We start from the raw sequence: 22,175 nt of genomic DNA, 5'->3' as shown, positions 1-22,175 counted from the left end.
CCATATGGGGAGTGCCACTCAGCCAGAAGCTGGCTCATGGCTGGCCAGCGCAGTGGTGGTGGCAGGAGCCTCTCCCACCTCTGTGGCAGCACTAAGAATGTCCAACTAATGGTTTAGACCTGATCCCTTGGGGGCCTAAGCCTTTAGTTGGACATCCCCCGAGGGCTCCCTGGCTGCCAGAAGGATGTCTGACTGCAAGGTTAGGCCCGATCCCCCGGGGAGTGGGCCTAAGTCAACAAGTGGACATCCCCCAAGGGGTCCTGGACTGTGACTGGGCACAGGCCAGGCTGAGGGGACCCCCCCGCAACCAGTGCACAAATTTTTGTGCACCGGGCCTCTAGTTGTTTTATAATGATGTTTCGTTTGGGTTATAAATACAAAAGTGCACTGTGTGTGCGTGTGCGTGCATACACCTGTGTTGGGCAAATATTTTTTTATGTAGATTGCGGTCAAAAAAGTTTAAAATCTGCCTTCAGGGACTCTTGGCTTCCAGGTCAGGGAAGGCAAGAATCCTCAGCAGCAAGAAAACTCCAGGGCAGTGCTCTCTACCCAAACCACTAACAACCATGGCTCTGCAGCGAGCAAGTATAGTATCGTGTTTAAGAGCACACACAGGTCTGGGAGTTAGACTTAAGGGGAATCTTCCTTTTCCCACTCACTGACTACAGGACATTTATCTATAAAATGGGAATCATGGCTGTGTTATAACTGTGATCTGATGATGTTTAATGGGTTAAATGCAGGAGCATATGCTAAGACTATGACCTTAGCCTGTTTCCTGGACCACAGCAGGCTCTCCTGAGTGACACAAATATATAACTAAGGCACTTTGGTTCCTTTAGTAGCCAAAGTGAAGACAGGGAATGGAAACTAAAATTTTCTAAATGTCTCCAATATACCAGGCATGTCAGGAAATCTTATTTAAATGCTCTTATTTAAAGACTTTTCTAAACGGCGAGCTTTCTGTTCTGAAAGGTCAGGCGACTCACCCATACTTTCACAGCTGAGTAGTGTAGCCAGGATTCAGACCCAGGACTGCTTCTGTCAAAATCCCAGTAAGGTAATTGTCTAAAACAGTGAAGATGATGACCATAAAAAAGAAGAAAAATAAATTATCTTTAAAGCTCAAAACTATAATGTGTTTCCTTTCATGGTTAATGGTTTCTAGTGCAGCTCTCATCAAAAACGTGGTGGTCCCTGGTGGTATTATTGTAATGCCAGGATATAGTTTCAGGGTTATCACCATCCACTGGAATGTTAGATCAAGAAGGCAGGGTTCTCTTTGTTTACTACTGCATCCCCAGTGCCTCTTAGAACACAGGAGGCATCCAAGAAAATATTTGTTGAATGAGTAAATGAAGGAAACTTATTTCTAGAAAAGTCTACAAACATAGTTAACCTAAAGAAGCATGACACAAAAGTAGTTCATGGGTCTTTAAAAGACTGGATATCTATCTGGGGTTGTAATGACCCTTGGGATGCCCAAAGACTCATTTGAGCCCCATCTACACCACAGAACTACCTCTTTCTAACAACAGAGTATTATTTGGCCCCAAACTCTACATTTTTTTTGCTTCATTTTAGTGGGTTAAAAAGTAATAGAGTAGAAGACATATGTGATTACAAAATACCCAGGCCATTTCTGGAGTCTTGGGAAAAAGACTAGCAGGACCTAAGAGAGTGCCTTATCGAAGCTGCTTATGGCTGCCTAACGGAGTGCCCAGGAGTAAAACATCATGTTCAAGCAGAGTTGTTGCCCAAAATGTTTGGGGGTGGGGGGATGTAATGTATTTATGGTATGTCATTCAAAGTGATTAATTAGATTTGCCTCCCTAGAAACTCATTTTCAGGAAAATTATATTAAGCATCATCCACTGGAGGAGCCAACAAAATCATCATCATCATATTTTAAAGGAAGGAATAAGCAGCTGTCCTTTGCTCAGGTGGACAGTCTGCCTTTAAGCAGGGATGGGCTGGATGACCTCACCGAGTCCTTTCCTAGTTTATAATGACATCTTCATCATCACTGAGTGTTGGAAAATTTCTTGGAACAGTAGGTATACACAGCAATACAAATGCAAGTTAAGCTGAGAAGTGGCTGTCTTTTACAAGTCAGATAGATAATTGGGCGTTCACTGGGAAAGCAATTCATAGAGAACACAGAGGAGACTGAAGATTTCAGGTCTCTATGCCTATAATTCTGAATCACTGCCATAAAAAAGAAGTCTATTGATGTCTGGGGAAACTGAAAATGGTCATGGTAAATGGAGGCTGTATGGTCCATTTACTGCTATAAAGGATCCCATCAGCTCCTCTGTAGGTTATTATAGCTGCATTTGAAAATGTGAATGTTAAAGTAAGATCCAATAGCATCTACCCCAGACCAGATTAGAAACTGTGCTCGATAGTTCATCATTTTTTAAATGCTGTTTAATATAATGATTCACTAAAGAAATTTGAGTCAATTAAAGGGTTTGTTGCAGGAAATTGTTATAAATCTCTGGGTTTGGTTTTGTTTCACAGTTTTTCACCTTTGAGCAATATAAGAAATTGCTAGGATATGTGTCACTGTCGCCAGCATTGGTAAGTGAGAATATTTATTATACTTGAGTGTGTGTGTTATTTCATAAAACAAAATCTGGAAACAAAAAGCCTTTTGAATCCCCAAGCCCAACCACTAAAATATGAATTCGAGTTATTCAATGTTCAGCTACTTGTTGAAAGCCATCTTCCTAATAACTCACAATTTGGCTATTTTATAGCACCCAGTGATGAATTTATTATAATAATGATATGTGTAGAAAGGCTCATATGATATATGGTCAAGAATGTAAAATAAAGAATACATTTGTCAAAGACTCTTTTAAAGCCAAGACATGCATGTTTATATACTGCACATATCTATGCAAAAGTCAAGATGCCTAAAACTATTTCCTAGCAGGTTACTTTTCCAGCTTTTACTTAAGCTGTAGTAAACATAGGGCTGCAGGTGACTCTGTGGTCATATGCGGACTGAAGAGTCTTTTATAGTCAGGGAGAATAATGGTCTTACAATGACACATCTCAATGATTACATGAAAACCACTTGGTAATTCGAATGTTTCCTACCATCTCCTTTCCTTCTTAGTGACTTTGCGGCTTTTCACAAAACGAGTTAAATAATATTGACCAAGTACATGCTACAATATGTGTATGTGCTATGAGAGCCCCAGACAGAGCAAATGCACTGATTTCTCCCTTTGCATCTGCAAAACAACACAAAACAAAGTCAAATCTGCATTGCCCCTCCAATTGAAAACTCTCCTCAACTCAACCAGAGGCAGTGTTCTGAGCTTCAACTCTAATTACTTTACTTGTAAAGGTTCATTTCAGGATATTTACTTTGCCAAATAGGCTGTCCAAGAAGTATCTGTTGTTTAAAAAGTCATGCATGTCCCTTTTCAAGAATGATCCTATTAAGAAAACTACTAGTATGGCTTAGTGTTATGACAAAGAAACCTCTTGTCTAGTCTCCTACCTAAACAAGGGGGCTCTGAGGTGGCCTCATATAAAAGAAGTGGTACCATGAGTCCTAAAATTAGGTAAGTTATTTTTTTAATTCCTTAGTGTCTCCCCTTAATGTCACTCTTAACTTTAAAAACAAGTTGTTCAAGAGAGAATTAAAAACCTTTCTAGCAAAAGACAATAAAATATGGTCTCCAGAGGGCCAGCTGGTGGCTCCTGTGTGGAGCATTGGTACCATGTGAGAAAATGCAGTTCTCTCGACTCTCTTGGGAATTGAAACAGAAAGCCTTTGGCCACTCCAGCTACCATAACCGAATGCATGCAAACTGTATACAGTTTTCCCTTTCTCTTGAACTCATTTATTCCAGTTTCTTTCTGATATAGCTAGACACTTAAACAGCCATTAAATGTTCCTGGTGCTCCCACATGAAAAGCCATGGAGGCTGGGATCCGACAGTTACTGCTGGTCTCTGGAACAATCTGAGTAACATGATCTGCTGATAGCTGATCAATTCTTTTGACAAGGGACTGCTGAACACTATTTCTGACAGCAAATGTAGCTGAGTTTATAGAACAAAAAAGTGAATTACTTGGAAGATTGCATATAGTAATAAAAACCTGAACATCTGGATTTTAGCTTTTTCAGTCAGAAAAGTTTGGGACTACTATTTTTCCCCCCTGCTTTTGGCTTCCATGATGGAAGCCCAAGATACATGAACAAGATATTTGATCTTTTACCCTATGCAAACCTGTTTAAAATTGAAATGAAAGGACATGAAAGAAAAACATGATTAGTTTCTCCCTCTCTCCTGGAATCTGCATACAGCACCATTCTTCCTGTCCATCTGTATGTGCAACAAGAGTGGTTTTTGTAAAGCACTTGACAAAGGGCTTTCACACATGATTTTGACCCTCATAATATTCTGATTAGGTAGGGGCATTTCATATGATTTTCTCCATTTTACAGATGAGAAAACTGTGGCTTACAAAGGATTCAGTGATTAGACGCAGAGCTGCAGCTAGCACATATGGTGTCTTTATGTGAATTACAAAAAGGCACCTCTTTCTTCTGACTGACACCTCTCCAGGGCTCCAGCCTGGCAAGTGGGGTGCAGGCTGGACTGCAGGCTCCACACATACTTTTGTACATGGTAGCGCTGGTCCAAATCAATCAATAAATGGCAGAACCAGGGCCTAAACCCAGACCCACTAGCTCTGGATCCTTGCCTCCCCTTCTAAGGTTATAGAACATTCCTTTGTCCCTTTTTGCTTTTAGTCTCCTATTGGGAGAAAGCAGAGACTTCTGAAAAGAGTTACCTGTTATTTACTCTTAATTGGCATTTTTCTCCTCTTAGCTGTATATGGTACTACCTATTCTCTGAGAATTAGGGCTTTGGAACTAAAGAATTAATTTTTTTAGCATCTGTTTTGCAGATTTGAGGCTTTGTTTCATTTTGTTTTCCTGCTGTGTGTGTGTGTGTGTGTGTGTGTGTGTGTGTGTTAATTATTGTGGTTATTTTTGATACAGATTTTCTGAAAAATCTTTAAGTGTTCTATTTACAGAAAAAATCTAGAAAGTTCTTCTTTCCTACTGCAGAAATTCTTAAGAGGTAGCAAATAAGTCATTTGCTACATGTTCTAGATTTTAGTTGAGGCCTTCAGAAAAACATAGCCATTTCTGGTTCCATTCCTCAGCTTCTAGGTCTGGAAGACTAGTGCAATTGTCAGGTGTTTATAAAACAGGGGAAGGATGAATAAAAAATAATTTTGGGGGGATAGTAGTCTAGAATAGTGGCTCTAAGAATACAGCTGTAAATTTAAATGTTGTAGCTATACTGTTTAGTTACCTGAAATTTTGCCTTTTTAAACACTTTATTTGTGGTTCTGCTCCTTGAATTTTTTAATCTGCCCAATAAATGTATTTAAGTAGATATTTTACAATGAAGCTCTCCTTTTACAAGTCAAACTCTCTTTTAATTGTTCCATGTGCAGATGATTTAGTATTCACCTTAAATCAGTAAAACAACCTTTCTTCTCATTAAAGGAAAAAGTCATTCTTGATGGGGCCTTGACATTCTATTTTGAATTGTTAGGATGTGGTTTGCGGCTTCTGTAATTTCTTCTTCATGAATTGTCAGCATCTAATCAAGAACTAAAGCTGTTTAGTAATGGTATATGGTGCATTTATGTAAGTTTCTCCATTTTCATCATCACACTCAGTTGCACTGTATTGTGAGTAGGATGCTTAACCTAGTACACATGATAACTTGTTTTAAAGTATTGATTTATTTAATTTTCTAGACATTTGCCATTGCTGGACTGGGGTCTGGACTAACAGAAGCCATCGTGGTTAATCCTTTTGAGGTAGTAAAAGTTGGCTTGCAAGCTAATCGGAACACATTTACAGAGGTAATCATTTAAGGTTTTCCTATTGTTGAAGGAATATAAGATAAAATATTAAAAGTATATATAAAAAATTATGAACCCAGCCCGGCCACATGCTCAGTGGCTGAGCATCAAACTATGACTCAGGAGGTCCCGGTTCAATTCCCCGTCAGGGCAGATGCCCGGTTGTGGGCTGGATCCCCAGTGTGGGGCGCGCAAGAGGCAACCGATCAATGATTCTCTATCATCATTGATGTTTCTAGCTCTCTCTCTCCCTCTTCCTTACTCTCTGAAATCAATAAAAATATTTTTAAAAATTCTGAACCCAGTTCTTATCCCTTGCTAGGTCATATAAAATTATTGTTAAAGAAGTAGCATAAGAAAACGTCAAATTTCTCCCACAAGGAAAATGTTAACAAAAATGCTCTAAATGGTGGGGGCTTGCCCGGGGTGGGAATGGCTGGGGAGAGGGTTTTAATCAGGAAAAAAGGAGACATATATAAAACTTTACACAATAAAAAAATTTAAAAAATAAATGCTCTAAAGTCTGATGAACAAATACATATTTACACATTTTTATTTTAGAGTTTTAATGTAATGTATGATTTATTTGGAAATGTTTTCCCTACATTTGGCAACACTTCTATTTCATGTTATAGTAGAATAGACTATAGCAAAAACCACTGAGATGATAGTATTATTGTTTCTAAAAAATTTATGAAGTCATTTTTAGAAATTACCTCACTCCTTTCCCTACTCCACCCTCGGCCCTCCTTCAAAGATTCTGATAATCTGTCAAGCTTGTCTTTTGGTTAAGTCTGAATGAGCAAGTTACTAAACCTGTGTAGACATCACTACTTGGACTATGATGGGTCTTGACATTTAATTGCTGGTACATACTGTTCTGTGAAGACAGCTTCCCTAGGTGTGTGCTGCCTTCACTTCCTTCCAGTTGCCTAATAATTCCCGTTATCACCAAGTCCAACTGTTCTTGCTTTATTCTTTTGGGTGTCAAGCACAAGGTAGAGAAAAAATAAGGGAATTGGTATTCCAGATCCTTCCTTAGCATTTTAATTTAATTCCACAACTGGGTAGCATGTGGTTTAAATTGGTTTGGAGTATCTGCTGACCTGAATTTCTCTGTAGAAGAGTTCCCCTGCCTACTACTTAAGCAGCTGCTAGTGGGTGGAGACCCCCTCACTCCCACCCCACTTCCTGCCTGCTGAGAGCTCCCTGCCAGCTTCTTGAGCAGTGATGTGTGTGGGGGGAAGGAGAGGGCCTCTACTCACCTGTAGCTACCAAGGCCTGAGGAGGACAGGGTTGGCCCCCTACAGCAGATGGTATCTACTCAGGTGAAATCCATCCTAATTAAGGGAGATTTTTTTCAAGTTTCAAAAGATTATCTTAATTGCAGTGATATGTAGCACTTCAGAAAAGGTTGAAAATCCCTACATTACCCTAGTCTGTGTTTCTGTTTTGCTTTCTTTCTGTTCTTCCTTAATGATGGAAAGAGATGGTGAGGAATAGGAGGAAATGAAAGAAATACCTTTCAAATGCCCTATCAATATGGAGCATTTAAAACAACGCCTATGGAATCTGCTCAGGGAAAATTTTATTTGCTAGACTGGGAGAATTACCAGCTAGGAGTAAATTTTGGAACTCCCCATCCAATTCCTCATTTTACCTATTGGGAAGCTTGTCTTAGAGCAGCAATGAGTAAGCAAAAGAATAAACATGCCTTCAACTGCAGCCCTTTATGAAGGTAGCATGTAACCAGAGGGACACACTTGGCGCAGAGCACCAAGGAGTGCTCACAGAGATGAAAATAATGAGTTGTCACAGCACCTCTGCTCATACCTAACTGTCTTTTCTCTCCTCTGCCCTCAATGAGGTTCTACCTGAGGCCAAGTAAGAGCTGTTAATGTTTTGCATGTGTGAAGGCCTTGCTGGAACATGGTAAACAGCCTTCCAGCCCAGCATGAGAAGGCTGCATGTGTGTGTGTGTGTGTGTGTGTGTGTGTGTGTGTGTGTGTGTTCCCAGCTCATTTACACGAGTGCACTCTGTGTAAATTGTTTATGTGCATGCAGCTGTTTTTTAAGTGGAGAAGAAAGAGGCACTTGTTTGGGATCATTTCTTTTGCATAATCCACTGAACTGATTCATTGTTAGATATTTACTTAGAGTAAAAGCTACTAGGTACATTGTAAAATATTTTCAATATTCCTTTAACTAGTCAAAACTTAGCAAAGAAAGGATCACATGGGTCACACGTGTCAACAACTATCAAGATTCAGTAGCTGAACTGAGGTGGCCCTTTATATGCAATATTGATCAAATTGAAAGTAGTTATAGTAGTACACAGTCACACAACATAAACTATGCCTATTACAAAAAAATCTGAAAGAGATGATTCGGTAAGAAGAGCAAATTTGGATCTAGTTATTTAAAACTACCCATCACTTTTGGTCATACAGCCATTTCCTATATGTATGTCTAGGACCCATTAACTCCAAAGCCTTTGTCCACTGACTAGCCTTTTCTTTTCTCCAATAAGGGGATACCCCTGTGTTGAATATATACAAATATTAGGTGTGCTTGCTTTAGCATTTGTATGGCCAAGAATAATTATTGTTATCTTCACTCTGAGGCTTTGTAGATTGTCAAGAAGTATGAGGGTTGGGGGTTGGAGAAGGAGAAGAGGAAGAGAAAAAGAAAGTGAGGAAGAAAGGAATTAATGTAATGCCCAATGCATTTAAAAATTATACTTCTTTTTTAATTTCTTTATTAATTAAGTTATTACATATGTGCCTTTATCCCCACATTACCCCCTTATCCCCCCCCATTCATGCCCTGACCCCCCTGTTGTCTGTGTCCATTGGTTAGGCCTATATGCATGCATATAAGTCCTTTGGTTGATCTCTCCCCCTTCCCCCCACCCTCCCCTACCAATGCATTTAAAAATTATACTTTTTTTTAAAAAAATGTTTGAATTCAAGTATAAAGGTAATGCAGATTTATGTTAGAAAACACCAAAAATATATATTTTTTGTGTATACATATAAGTGTATAAATGTACTAAAATGATCTAGAGCAGCACTGTCCAATAGAAATGAAATGTGAGCTGCATGTCCTAATAGCTATATTAAAAAAATGTAAAAAGAAACAGATGAAATTAATTTAATACTATATTTTATTTAACTCAATATATCCAAAAAAGTATCATTTCAATATGTAATCACTCTAAAAATTATTAGATAATTTACACTATATTTTTATACTTAGTCTTTAAATCTCATGAATATTTTATGCTTATAAGCACATTTCAATTTGAACTAGAGCATTTCAAGTGCTGAATAGCCACATGTGGATAGTCATGTCCTTATAGGAAAAGGCATGTCTAGGGGAATTAATACAAACTTTTCACTGGTTATCTCTGGGAAAGAGATTGGAGTGGGGGAGAAGAAAGCAAGAATTTTAAGGAAATGGCTTTGTGTAGTTGAATGTTTAACATGAGAACACATTAAGTATTCTGTGAACACTTACTCTAAAAGTTGCTCATCATATAAGACTTAGAAAATACAGAACAGTAACAAGAAAAGTAAGTAATCCAAAAGAAATGTTCTAATGGCTCTGCCAGGATCAAGCCTACCCTAGGGAGAACCTTCCCAACTGATCCTGGTAGGAATGACTTGCTAGCCCATTTAGGACTCAAACAGTTCCTCTTTTGTTAGGGAAGGATAGTAGTAATGGTCACATCAAATAGTGTCAAGCTGTCAATACAGTCTGACATATAGTGATGGTTTAATGTGTTAGTAGTTATTATTACAAGATGCTTTTGATGCACATTTACATGTGATGATATATGCAAAAGTCTTAACACAGCACCTGGTACATGATAAGCACTCAACCAAAGATAACTATTTCTAGATGCAAGTTGATCTTATAAATCCTTAAGTTCAAGCAGAGACAGGTTATCTTGAGATATTGACCTGATTAATATCGAGCAGTCACAAGTGACACCGGTGTGGGCATGAAAACAGCTTACTGAGCAATGGTCAGGCTTCTTCTTTAGGTCATTCTCAGCTGCCAGTAGGATCCATTTAGCCTGAATTCTTTAGCAGGGCCTAAGGGCTGGCAGCCTAGTTCCAGTGCCTATTGACAAGGTCTTTAAACACAGGTCCACTATCATCAATACTAGCTGGGTACCTGCTTGCTGTAAATAAATAGCATATAGCAGCAGAAGTTAGAGATGACACTAAAAGCATTTAAAGCAGAATGAATTCTACCTGAATCAAGACATTTTCCCTCTGGAATAATCATATAAAGTTAATGAGGGTTATTAATCAAGCCTTCTTAGTCACGTCACATAAAGGCTGCGAACTAGTAAGCTCATTTTCAGCCTTTTCAGTCAATTACAGCTAGCAGCTGTGGTGGAACACTGAATGGATAGGTGGCTGCAGAATCATGGCTTGACACCTTTAAGGAAAGCAGAGAAGTTTCCTCAGAGGCCTATTTTGCAGGTAGATAACTCTTGTTCTGCCAGTGCTGTGAGTTTCTGGGGCAGCATGTCTCCCCTCCTGGGTGTGCACCACCCTACATGCTGCACAGTAATTGTGTTTTTTCCTATTTTGTCAGCTTGAGGAGGGGAGTCACAAATTAGTCCTTCAAACATGAAAATTTCCTAAGAAGTTGTGGTAGTTGAGAGGGGCTCTTCAGTGGAAGACAGACTAAGGCAGCAGTAGTTAACATTACACTCAAGTCTTAGAGGCGACAGCAGAGTGATGAAGGAGCAAAGGACTGCCATGGTTCCTGGTGCGCAGAGCATGGTCTAGAACAGCGATGGCGAACCTTTTGAGCTCGGCGTGTCAGCATTTTGAAAAACCGTAACTTAACTCTGGTGCCATGTCACAGATAGAAATTTTTTGATATTTGCAACTATAGTAAAACAAAGATTTATATATATTTTTTAATTTGTATATCTTTTTTTTAAATTAAATCTTTATTGTTCAGATTATTACATTTGTTCCTCTTTTTTTCCCTCCATAACTCCCCTCCTCCCAGTTCCCGCCCCACCCTCCGCCCTCACTCCCCACCCACTGTCCTCATCCATAGGTGCACGATTTTTGTCCAGTCTCTTCCCGCATCTCCCACTCCCCTTTCCCCCACAAGAATAGTCAGTCCATTCCCTTTCTATGTCCCTGATTCTATTATAATAACCAGTTCATTCTGTACATCAGATTATTTATTCACTTGATTCTTAGATTCACTTGTTGATAGATGCATGTTTGTTGTTCATAATTTGTATCTTTACCTTTTTCTTCTTCTTCCTCTTCTTAAAGGATACCTGTCAGCATTTCGTATAATACTGGTTTAGTGGTGATGAACTCCTTTAGCTTTTCCTTATCTGTGAAGCTCTTTATCTGACCTTCAATTCTGAATGATAGCTTTGCTGGATAAAGTAATCTTGGTTGTAGGTTCTTGCTATTCATCACTTTGAATATTTCTTGCCACTCCCTTCTGGCCTGCAAAGTTTCTGTTGAGAAATCAGCTGACAGTCGTATGGGTACTCCCTTGTAGGTAACTGACTGTCTTTCTCTTGCTGCTTTTAAGATTCTCTCTTTGTCTTTTGCTCTTGGCATTTTAATTATGATGTGTCTTGGTGTGGTCCTCTTTGGATTCCTTTTGTTTGGGGTTCTCTGCACTTCCTGGACTTGGAAGTCTATTTCTTTCACCAGGTAGGGGAAGTTTTCTGTCATTATTTCTTCAAATAGGTTTTCAATATCTTGCTCTCTCTCTTCTTCTGGCACCCCTATAATTCGGATGTTGGTACGCTTGAAGCTGTCCCAGAGGCTCCTTACACTATCTTCGTATTTTCGGATTCTTTTTTCATTTTGCTTTTCCGGTTGGGTGTTTTTTGCTTCTTCGCATTTCAAATCTTTGACTTGATTCTTGCGCTCCTCTGGTCTGCTATTGGGTGTAATATTCTTTATTTCAGACCGTGTATGCTTAATTTCTAGTTGTTTCTTTATCATAGCATCGAGGGTCTCATTAGTTTTCGTGAAGCTCTCCAAAAGTTTATTGCAAGCCCTCAAAATTGCGTTTTTTAGCTCTATATCCTCCATTTCTGTCATGTTTTTTTGTCTCCGCATTTTTTATGCTTTCTTGGTGCACCCCCTAGTGGTCTTTGTGCGCAGTCTTGTTCTAGTTGAGCCTTGATTGTTGTAGTTAATACTAGAGGGATTTGACCACCAGGCCGACTGGCTGTGTGAATCAGCTGTGTCTGCCGCGGAAAACTTCTGTCCTCTGGGGAGGTGCTAATCTAGCCTTTGCCTGAGGCGATCCGGCAAATGGCTCTGCGCAGGGCTTGGGCGGGGCGGGCTCAACAGGGCGGGCGGAGGGAGCGGTAATGGCCCCTCTCAGTCCCGTTCCCAGAGGCTCTGCTTCTCAGAACCCCAGGAACCGCTGCAAACCTCGGAGGGAAAGCTGCCTTCCAACTGATGCCAGACACTCCCGCTTCTCCCGTTTCCTCCTCTGAGTCTCAGTATGGATTTCTCTTTCCTTCTAGTTGTAGGATTTCCACTCAGCCAGCCTTCCTGTGGTTCTGGGTGCTGTCCGTTCCGTCTTTTAGTTGTATTTTTGAAGTGGTTGTTCGAGGCAGCAAACTCTCCGGCGTTAACCTATGTCGCCATCTTGTTTTCCCTCAAGATTTATATTTTTGATATTTATTTTATATATTTAAATGCCATTTAACAAAGAAAAATCAACCAAAAAAAATGAGTTCACATGTCACCTCTGACACCCGTGTCATAGGTTCGCCATCACTGGTCTAGAAGCAGGTTGTGGGATGTAAGTAATGCCTTCTTGGCCCTGTGGGGAGAGCATGGCTGGCAGAAAGCTAGAATGGGTCCCTCTGCAGCATGAGATCTAGGACAGGGGCCTCCAGCTGGGGTTCTAGGGCATTATTAGCTGAGAGCAGAGGCTGTGTCCATTATGTTCTTGGAACCCCAAGTGCAGTTCCCATCGGGATTTCTCAGGAATGGCAGGTACTCTGCTGGCTCCAGCTGCCCCTCTGTGGTCTAGAACTTATTCTCTAGCCAGTCAGAAGTTACCCATAAAATATGCCTTCCCACCCACGTTAGCCATAAACTGTTCTAAAAATTTAAAGGAAATTGTGGTTAATTTAGTTTCTGATACTTCTTTCTTTTGCTTCCAGCTTCTGTATAAAGTATTTCAATAGGTGTGCTTGTCCCTTCTCCCCCTTTTAAATTGCCACCATATCAGCTAAAGAGTATGAGCCCTGCCACACTTCCTCCAATCCCAACATGAGAATCTTGGCCAGCATCTTAAAATTCACAGCAAATATAGTGAACTGGTCAGTCACAAAAAGAAAACCGGTCTCTAATTTAAATATGCTTGACCTTCTGTGGGGAGCAGATAAATCACAGCTTTGTCATGCTCTGGTTTGGTTCAGTGGGTGTAAAAACATGTTCAGGTAAAATCCGGATAGACCCAAATTTCCCCCTGTCCTTCAAACTAAATCCAAGGAAAGTGTTCTGGTTTGTAGTCTTTTTGGCTTAGGGCTAGCCCAAGGATTTCGCTATTGAAGACTTCCAGTCTTTCCAAAAGTGTGACTCTGTAGCTTGTTGTCCTTACAGGAACTTTCTCCCCTCTTAAGCGGACGCATCATTCTTTATCTGTATATTTATTTATAAGAACTGGAAACCTGGTATCAGTTGCGTGAGGCCAAAGCACTATTTGGCTGGCATGCTCTCTGCTAGGCTGGAAAAATGTGAATTTCTCCCCAGAAGCAAAATCTTGTATGAATTGTTTCCCAGTTTTTCTCATCACTTTGAAATCTACTTCAAAGTTATTATTTGGCTAACGGGTTATGTTTTCCTTCCCTTGAGGTCTATAGGATTGGCTTCTGATGTGTGGAGGGGGCACAGGTTTCCTTCTAGTCTGTCATTTTTATCTGCATTACATATGAACATAATCATTCTCTCCCCCAAACATGAAACTAAACCTTTAGGAAATTGCAAAAGCCTCTTTCTCCTCCATTTAGTTTTTAAAGATGTTCAGTTCAAGAAAGGAATAATGAGTCTTCTACATATGCTCTGTGATTATAATTTAAGGATCAATAAATAGATAGCAAATGTATCATTGATAGCATCTTTAAAGATAGGGATTTTTTTTTCATCTGAGTTTGGATAATATCACTAAATATAATTCTAAACACTTTATCCTGGGAGCTTAATAATCTAATAGAAACCAATTAGATCTTATATGATATCACAAAGCTTAGTGATTATTTTCTTCATAGGCAATTAACAAATATTTAAACTTAGATATATTATGTAGAGTCAACATAAGGTGAATAAAAGGACCACATTTTGTGATCATCTCTTTCAAGAAGATGAAGTTGAGTTATATAGAGAGTGAGTATGTGGCTCTGTTTTCAGATAGTGTAAAAGCCAGCTTCAAGGGCATGTCAACGTTCATGAATGATGTATTGAGTTAAGTTCAAATTTTTCCTGCATTACTATGTGAAACACTGCCTGGAAACTGTTCAGCACATAAATTATTTCTTTCCAGTTTATGATTCTTGCGGGCAGAAAAGTGAATTATGTATATGAATCCATTCCTATAGTTATCTTTCAACAATACCTAAGGCAGCAGCCAAGTTGCCTCTCTATTATCATTTACAGAAAATAGACTTCAGCCTTCCATTCAGCTGTGCCAGGAACCCTAGATTTTTGCTTTCTGAATGGAGACTTTGAAGTGATGGTAATCGCTACCATTTACAGAATATCTACTACATGCCAGACACTGTGCAACATGCCTTACATGTTTTTTTTCCTATTTATTTTTTTTAGAAAATTCATGTAATTCTGTAAATTGCAAAAGTAATGCACAGTGTGTTTTTTCCACAAGTAATACAGATCTATCTAATGAAAAAATAATTGATGACGTCTGCCACACCTCCCTCTAATCCCATTGTTCTGGTAACTGCTCACACACACTTGATATTTCAAATCCTCCCATTGTCCCTATGAGTAGTTTATCTCTATTTTATGGATAAGGAAAATTAAGCCCAATGGAGTGTGAATGGCTCTAAGAAACAGCATTAACATTGAGGTCTCTTTCTTTTCATTAAGATAAAGAAATGTGGTTAATTAAGAAACTTAGGGGGAAATCAAGTGTTTCTGGACCCACGAAAAAGCAGCCATGTTGTCAGTTTCTTCTTAGCAGTTTCCCCTGTGCTAAGGCCACCGCTTCCCTGCCTGCCCACTGCGCAGGGGCCTGGCCGGCAGAGTCAGCACTGGTCACCCAGAGGGTCCCATGCTCCTCCAGGCACCATTATTGGGCATCAACCTGGTGTTAATGTAGCTTGTGGCTCAGCATCTGGGAGAGTTTGTTTATAGCAAATCATTCTCCACTCACAGATTGTTCTAAAATGGGTCTGTTTATCAAATGTAAAACTCTAGATACAACATAATTATATTTGGGGTGTCTTTTTGTCCATAATCATGCCCTATTCAAATAAACTGTAATGATGAATTAGTGATGTATCTAAGCTAAAATAAATTGTAAATGTGGGATTTTTCAGCCTGATTCCTCTCCTCTCACTTACATTTTGTTCTCAATTTTTTTTTCAAATTTATGAAAATGCTTCAAGACTTCATTTGAGTAATGAAAAGCATAAGTGATTATCTATCTCCTGAAGAGCATGGGTATTTTCCTACCTGAATGTAGCAGTTGGGTCTTCTCTTTCTTAACAAAGCAGTGTTTTTCTGAGGACCCTGATGTGGACACTCACTTCACTGTATAAAGGTCTCACAGTTTGCTTTTCAGCGGTGTGATGAAATCCAGTGCAACATCCTTATTCTATTTGCTCTAAAACGCAGCAAAATTCACCTTGCCGTAGGAAGCAGTAAAGGAACAAATGTGGAGCGTGCTGTGTTTTGACCTGGTGTGCCGAGAGCTCTTCCCTGGCTGGAAGGAATGAGAAATCCACTGACACGCACCCCTCGCCTGTACCTACTGGCCATTCTCTGATAGCTGTTTACCCGGGAACAGCGCTCACCACCTGAAACCTCTGTCTGTGAGCTCACAAGCTAATCAGAGCCAGCTATGGACAGTAGTTGGATGGAGGAACTCCAGGAAAAATAGCTTAGGCTGCCATAAGGCATCTCAGTGATTTGTTGGTAATATTGGGCTCTCAGAGAGTAAGGAATCAGTGCCCTGGAGTGGTGCCTGGGAGCACTGTACAGGCAAAGGGCCTTCTCTTTCCATTAAGCGACTTAGGGACTTTTAAAACGGAAATTTGATTCCATATTTAATAATTATTATGGAATATTCTCATGGGTAGATACAAAAATTATCAGCATATCTCTCCAAATAAAAACCAAAGCAAAAACATTTATGTTTCTAGGATATGGGCAAAGTGCTACACTTAGCACAGTGCATGGCAACTAGGAGGTACTCAATAGATATTGTTAAATAAATGGTGCAGGAAGAAACAGTGAGTTCCCACCAATTCACACTTAGCAACAGCAGAGGTCAAAGTTAAAGAAGACTTTGAGTTCCTTCAAATGGAAATACTTCTGGCAGGGAAAGCTGTGTGGTATCACAAAATCAGCTACATTCCGATCCACTGTTCTCCCATGCTTGCAGCTCTGGTCCAGTCAATAAAAGGTACATCTAGGGAAGTTAGAATGCCATTTGGCCCACATTTGGTAACTAAATATGAAAACTGGAGTGAATCTAAATATTGGAAGGAAACCAAACCGTGGGTGACCTGCTGGGCTGGATAGTATTGGAATCATTTGGCTGATGTTGCTAATCAGTCACCATTTGGTTTTGAAATGGAAGCCCAGTAATCAAATAAGTTTAGTAAAATTCCTTGTGTTTACAGAGATCTAGTCAAAATGACTCTATATTTTCCTATTTAAGCATCCTAGTGGAAGTCATGTTTTGCCTTTGTAATTAAATATTTGCTTACATGTGTGTGATGCAGTGTCACTGAATGAAGCAAAAAGCACACATAATTTTTATGGGAATTTCAGTTCAGGTTTTCCTCACTCTCAATGCCCTGAGTTATCAGAAAAATGTATTTGTGTTATTTTGTATCTATTACCTGTATGAGTTGGATTATCAGACTCTGAAAATCTTACTGCGTATGTATAACAAGAATGAGTCCACAGAATGTGAACAGCACTGGGTTAGAAGCAGAATTCTGGTTAAGCATTTACCAGTATTTTCACTTTAGGAATATTACTTAACAATCCTTGGTCTCCTTACCTGAAAAATTAGGAGAATATACCTACTTCCCACCTTACAGGGTTTTTTTGAGAAGAAATCATATATGCTACGATGGCCAATCTAAGCAGAGCATAAAAGTACGAACTTGGAGTTGTGGGGGTTGCTCAGTTTGCACTTGACATTACCACTCACTCTGTGATCTTTGCCAGTAACTTGACCTTAGTTTCCTCATCTGTCAGATGGGGGTATGATAATACCTATCTCACACGCCTGTTGAGAGGATTAAATAAGATGCTATGTAAAGTACTAAGAATCTATGATATGGATAATATTGATGAGCACTTATTGTGTTTCAGATACCTGCTAACATACATGAATGTGTGAGGTGAAGGCCTGATTAGTGTGTTTTTCCATTCCCAGCCTTTGCTCCTATGTGGCCTTGCTTCTACAGGCCATAACCTTATCACGTGAGAGTTCTTACTGATAATTCTTACTGAGGGATAGGGAAGAGTCAATTTACAGGACCTACTGCTCCCTAGAGGAACGCTTCCAGGGTAAGGAACTAACCATGGAAGGAGATCTCTAGCCCAGAGGTTGGATTTGGTGAGCCTCAGAGGAAGCCGACCTATAATTTGCATTCTGGATGCATTTCTTTTAGGCTTTGTCACAAGGGTCCTGGGCTCTAGAAAAGGGAAAGGAAGGAATGAGAAGGAGGAGGCTAGTTATCCATGTCCTTCCTCTCCCTCAAATCAGCCTCCACCTTTTGATTGTCATTTCCCATCTGTTATTTAATTATTATAACTACTTTTTATAAGCCTTATTGCTATTATTAACAGCTAGCATACAGTGAATTCTTACATAGGACATAGTTCATTGACTTACTTATCATAACAATCCTGTGAAGAAGATTGTATTATTATCCTTATTTCATAATTGAGTAAAGTGAAGATAAATCAGAGGATGAAATAATCACTTGAGCTAGCAAGTGGTACTGCTAAGACTCAGACCTGGGGCTATCTGGCTCTGACCCCCTATTTCTAGCTACTATACTACCCTTTGATTTATTTAATGATTCATAACAAGTTCAAATTCAATAAGGCACTTGAGTTCAATATCCATGTGCTATACTTTCTTGTACCTGCCTACCACCCAAAGCAATGAAAAGCAGACACTAGACCAGTGATGGCGAACCTTTTGAGCTCGGCGTGTCAGCATTTTGAAAAACCCTAACTTAACTCTGGTGCCGTGTCACATATAGAAATTTTTTGATATTTGCAACCATAGTAAAACAAAGATTTATTTTATATATTTAAATGCCATTTAACAAAGAAAAATCAACCAAAAAATGAGTTCACGTGTCACCTCTGACACGCGTGTCATAGGTTCGCCATCACTGCATTAGACCATCAGTAAAAGTCACCTTCACCAAGATCTAATACAAGTCTACTCTTTTAATTCTGATAATTTAGCACACTAGGATTTTTAAACAATAGAAACATCTTTAGATCTGTTTCACTTAGAAAAAGCTATGCTAATCTGCACTTTCATTCAAAGCTGTTGGTTCCTCCTTTGCTCTAGAATCTAGATGGGTTCTCATCTTCCTGAACCTCCGGCCTCAGAGTGTGTGAGGAGGGAGGGAAAGCCTGGGCTGGATGCAGGGAGCACCACTATTGATCAACCTTGGCCCAGGAGGCCTCACTCCTGCCCTGTTCCTGCCCTGCCCCGGGGAACTGCCACCTCTCCTTCCCCCTGCCCTGTAGGCCGCCTTCCTCGGGGCAAGAGAGCAGTGGCGAGCAGTTTGCTCAGCACATCCAGAGTCTCTCCAACAGAAATGAACTTCTGCTCAACTTGTCCTCAAGTCTACTTTGAAAATCAAAATAAACAATTTGGGTTAATAGTCAAATGTGCCAGAACACAAACAAAAAAGTCCCATTTTGTAAAACAGAGTGAACTCTAACCTTCTGAGAATTTTGGTTCTCCTATATGAAATGTCTTTTGTTGTTTGAAGATACATTCTCATGTGATTTTTTTCATGTTACAAAAAGGATTTTCTGAAGCTCAATATACTTTATTCTAATTAATACTCTAAACTGAAAAGATGACGCTCAGTGTAGAATTATAGCTAGAGTTTTAAAAACATTTATGAGCAAAAACTATAGGATTTACTATATAAACAAGCTCATTTAATGCATCATGTTAATGACATAGCTATAAATACAAGTTAGATAAAAAGCCTTGATTGGGTTTGTTTTACTCTATTCTGCCGATGCAGCTTTACTTGCACATGATAAGAACACTTTAGTCAGAAAGCACATTGGACACCAGGACCACGCCAGCAACCTGCTCCAGTGAAATAGCAAACAAATATCAGCCCAGCCGCTTGCCTTATGGGCAAAATAATAAATAAATACTGAATATTTCTTCTACTTACCATTGAAAATTTAACAAGAAGAGATATCCTTTGTACTATACTTCCAAAAAGGAAACAACCTTTTTTTTTTAAAAAACCCACATAAGTTGTTATAATTGTATTGTAATGAACAGTGAGCTCTTTAGCGTGTTCCAGAAATAGCAGTAGACTGATTCCAGCAGTCAAGGTATTTCAACCTTTGGTAATCAATCAGAGGACTGCAAAGGAGTGAATTAGAGGTAACCTAGTACTCTCAACACCACTGATTTGTCATTTATCACAGCAAGTAATACACATGCTGATTGCCCGCCCTCTGGAGGGAGTCTACAATCATCTAGCCAGGCCTGATTTCTAGCTTAGCACCCATTTAAACTGTTGAGGCAATGTAACATTTGCTTTAGAAAACAGAAATGGAAAGGTAAATACACTGAATTCAGGAACCAAATATAAATTCCTTTTGGATTATACACAGTTATGGATTAACAGTATATCCATATAGCTAATCCCCTCCATTAGTGTGGATAATCCAGAATTGAATACAACTATTAACATGTTGAAAGTGGTGATAGTTATTACATGACATTAGTTTCACTAATTCCACCAAAGATGTGTTTCTCTTTGCCAACAATCTTCCCTTTAAGGCCTGTTGTTATACATGCAATTTTGTTTACTTTTTGGGTTTCCTAATTTTAAAAGCATGGATTTAGACCTGATTGTTCATGTTTGGGGAAAGAAGTCCCTAATAATTCTGGCTTGAAGGATAGCTATGTAGTAATTTACTCTATCTCACATTCCCAAAGATGATCTTTTCTGGCTTTGCCCCTCTCTCCTGCAGCAGCCATCCACTATGAGCTACGCAAGACACATCATTAAGAAGGAAGGTTTGGGACTCCAGGGCCTCAACAAAGGATTTACAGCAACTTTGGGACGTCATGGAGTTTTCAACATGGTTTATTTTGGCTTCTACTATAATGTCAAAAACATTATTCCTGTCAATAAGGTAACTACTTAATCTATTAAAATTCTGGAGGGAAAATCTTATCAATGATGATAGCTGCATTTGTGGAGTGTTTATCATGTCCCGGTCACTGTGCTGAACACTTACATCACTTATGTAATGGATCCTCACATCAGCCTTATTCATTCAGTGTTGTTATCCTGTTATGAATTTGGAAATATCAAGTCGTGTACCCGGGATCACATAGTAAATAGCAAAGCAGAGACTTGAACCCAAGTCTGACACCAATCACATTATACCTGAATGTGCCATTGCACATGAATGCTTCACATTTATCACTAATGGGGATTTCTAGAAACTATGTTATTACTTAATTTTTTATCTTAAAAGCATAACGTTCTCAGAAAGTTTAAATATTTGTGTTGTAAATAAATTCTGAGCTCATGAGGAAAATCGTCAGCCTAAAATTGAAATATTACCTAGATCTTAATTGTTAAGTTTGCATAAGTTAATTAAGGCAAGTAGTAAACAAGTTCTTCTAGGATCATTTGCTTTGGAAGCAAAATAATAATAATCATTATTATCTTTTAAATGGTAACTTACAGATGCCAGCAGCCTTTCAACTTCTAGAAGATAAAAATAGTGCACGATATGCTTTAAAATGGGCATCTGTGGGCTTTTGCGAGGAATTTCCCCACCATCGGATTGCCTGCTGGCAATAAAAATTGCGACCCTGAAAGCAGCAGTTGGGGCAACATTTTTCACGTGCAGGTGGCTTCCAGGAGGGGTTCAGGTTTTCATTTAGCTTAGTACAGAAGCATTGAAGGACTTTTTACAAGTCATAAAAATATTCCTAATGTGAAGTTATTTATACCTATCTTTGCCCAGCTACTCCCCATATTCTAGGCCAAGATTTATCGCAAGTATGAGGACAGCTGAATCCAAAGCATGTTCCAAGTTACCCATCTGTGGCATTACCTCACTCACTAGCCAAAGTTGTTAACCAGGTTTCACTGTACTTGGAAATCTCATTTATTGAGTAGAAGCTTGTTTTGTTCATCTGAAATCTATAATTGGCCACGATATAGGTAGGTCCTCCCACTGACTGGCAATTCTGACTCTGGTGGTCCTCAGCTCTTCTTCTCCTGTTGAGTTCAGGAAGTGTAGAAATAGAGTGCGATGAACACTCGGGGCCTGGATGACATGAAAGACTTTGGCTCTTAATATATTAAGATTCTTTTTAGCCAGAATGGGTCAAACAATGTGAGCCTGAGGGAAAAATGAGAATGCAAGGCCCCTTGTTCAACAATTAAAAATTTTCAAGACAACAATGGTAGAGCAATAAACAAAGCATGAGGCTCTTCTAAGAGTAGGCCCTGGTGACTGTTCAAGTTACACACCCAGGAAGCTGACCCTGTCTTTTAGACTCTCAGATGAGTAATCCATACAGCATGGGTCAAATGTCTGGGCCTCCCTTTCTCCAGTTATCCAAAGGCTTGAGATAGAAATTATACACAATGAAATGAATTATATAAATTATTTACATATCCTATATAATAAAGAGGTGATATGCAAATTAACCCTCACACCCTCACAAGATGGCTGCCTATGACCAGGCCGGCAGGGGGGTTAGTGAGGGACAACCAAATGACTGAA

General features: G+C 39.4%; 1 protein-coding gene across 2 annotated transcripts in view; it reads left to right on the top strand.

Annotated features, from left to right (window-relative positions):
- SLC25A21 (solute carrier family 25 (mitochondrial oxoadipate carrier), member 21) overlaps window positions 1–22,175 on the top strand; it is a 541,855-nt gene that overhangs the window by 491,711 nt on the left and 27,969 nt on the right. For both annotated transcript variants that reach the window (XM_014538612.1, XM_005864975.2), the window contains exons 9-11: window positions 2,524–2,583; window positions 5,806–5,913; window positions 20,397–20,561. In XM_014538612.1, coding sequence (XP_014394098.1) covers window positions 2,524–2,583; window positions 5,806–5,913; window positions 20,397–20,561 — 333 coding nt within the window. The remainder of the gene's footprint in view (window positions 1–2,523; window positions 2,584–5,805; window positions 5,914–20,396; window positions 20,562–22,175) is intronic.

The sequence above is a fragment of the Myotis brandtii genome, unplaced genomic scaffold (genome assembly GCF_000412655.1).
Source record: "Myotis brandtii unplaced genomic scaffold, ASM41265v1 scaffold194, whole genome shotgun sequence".
In the NCBI taxonomy this organism is placed as follows: Eukaryota; Metazoa; Chordata; class Mammalia; order Chiroptera; family Vespertilionidae; genus Myotis; species Myotis brandtii.
Note: the sequence above shows the minus strand (reverse complement) of the source record. Positions and strands in the feature narration are given on the sequence as shown.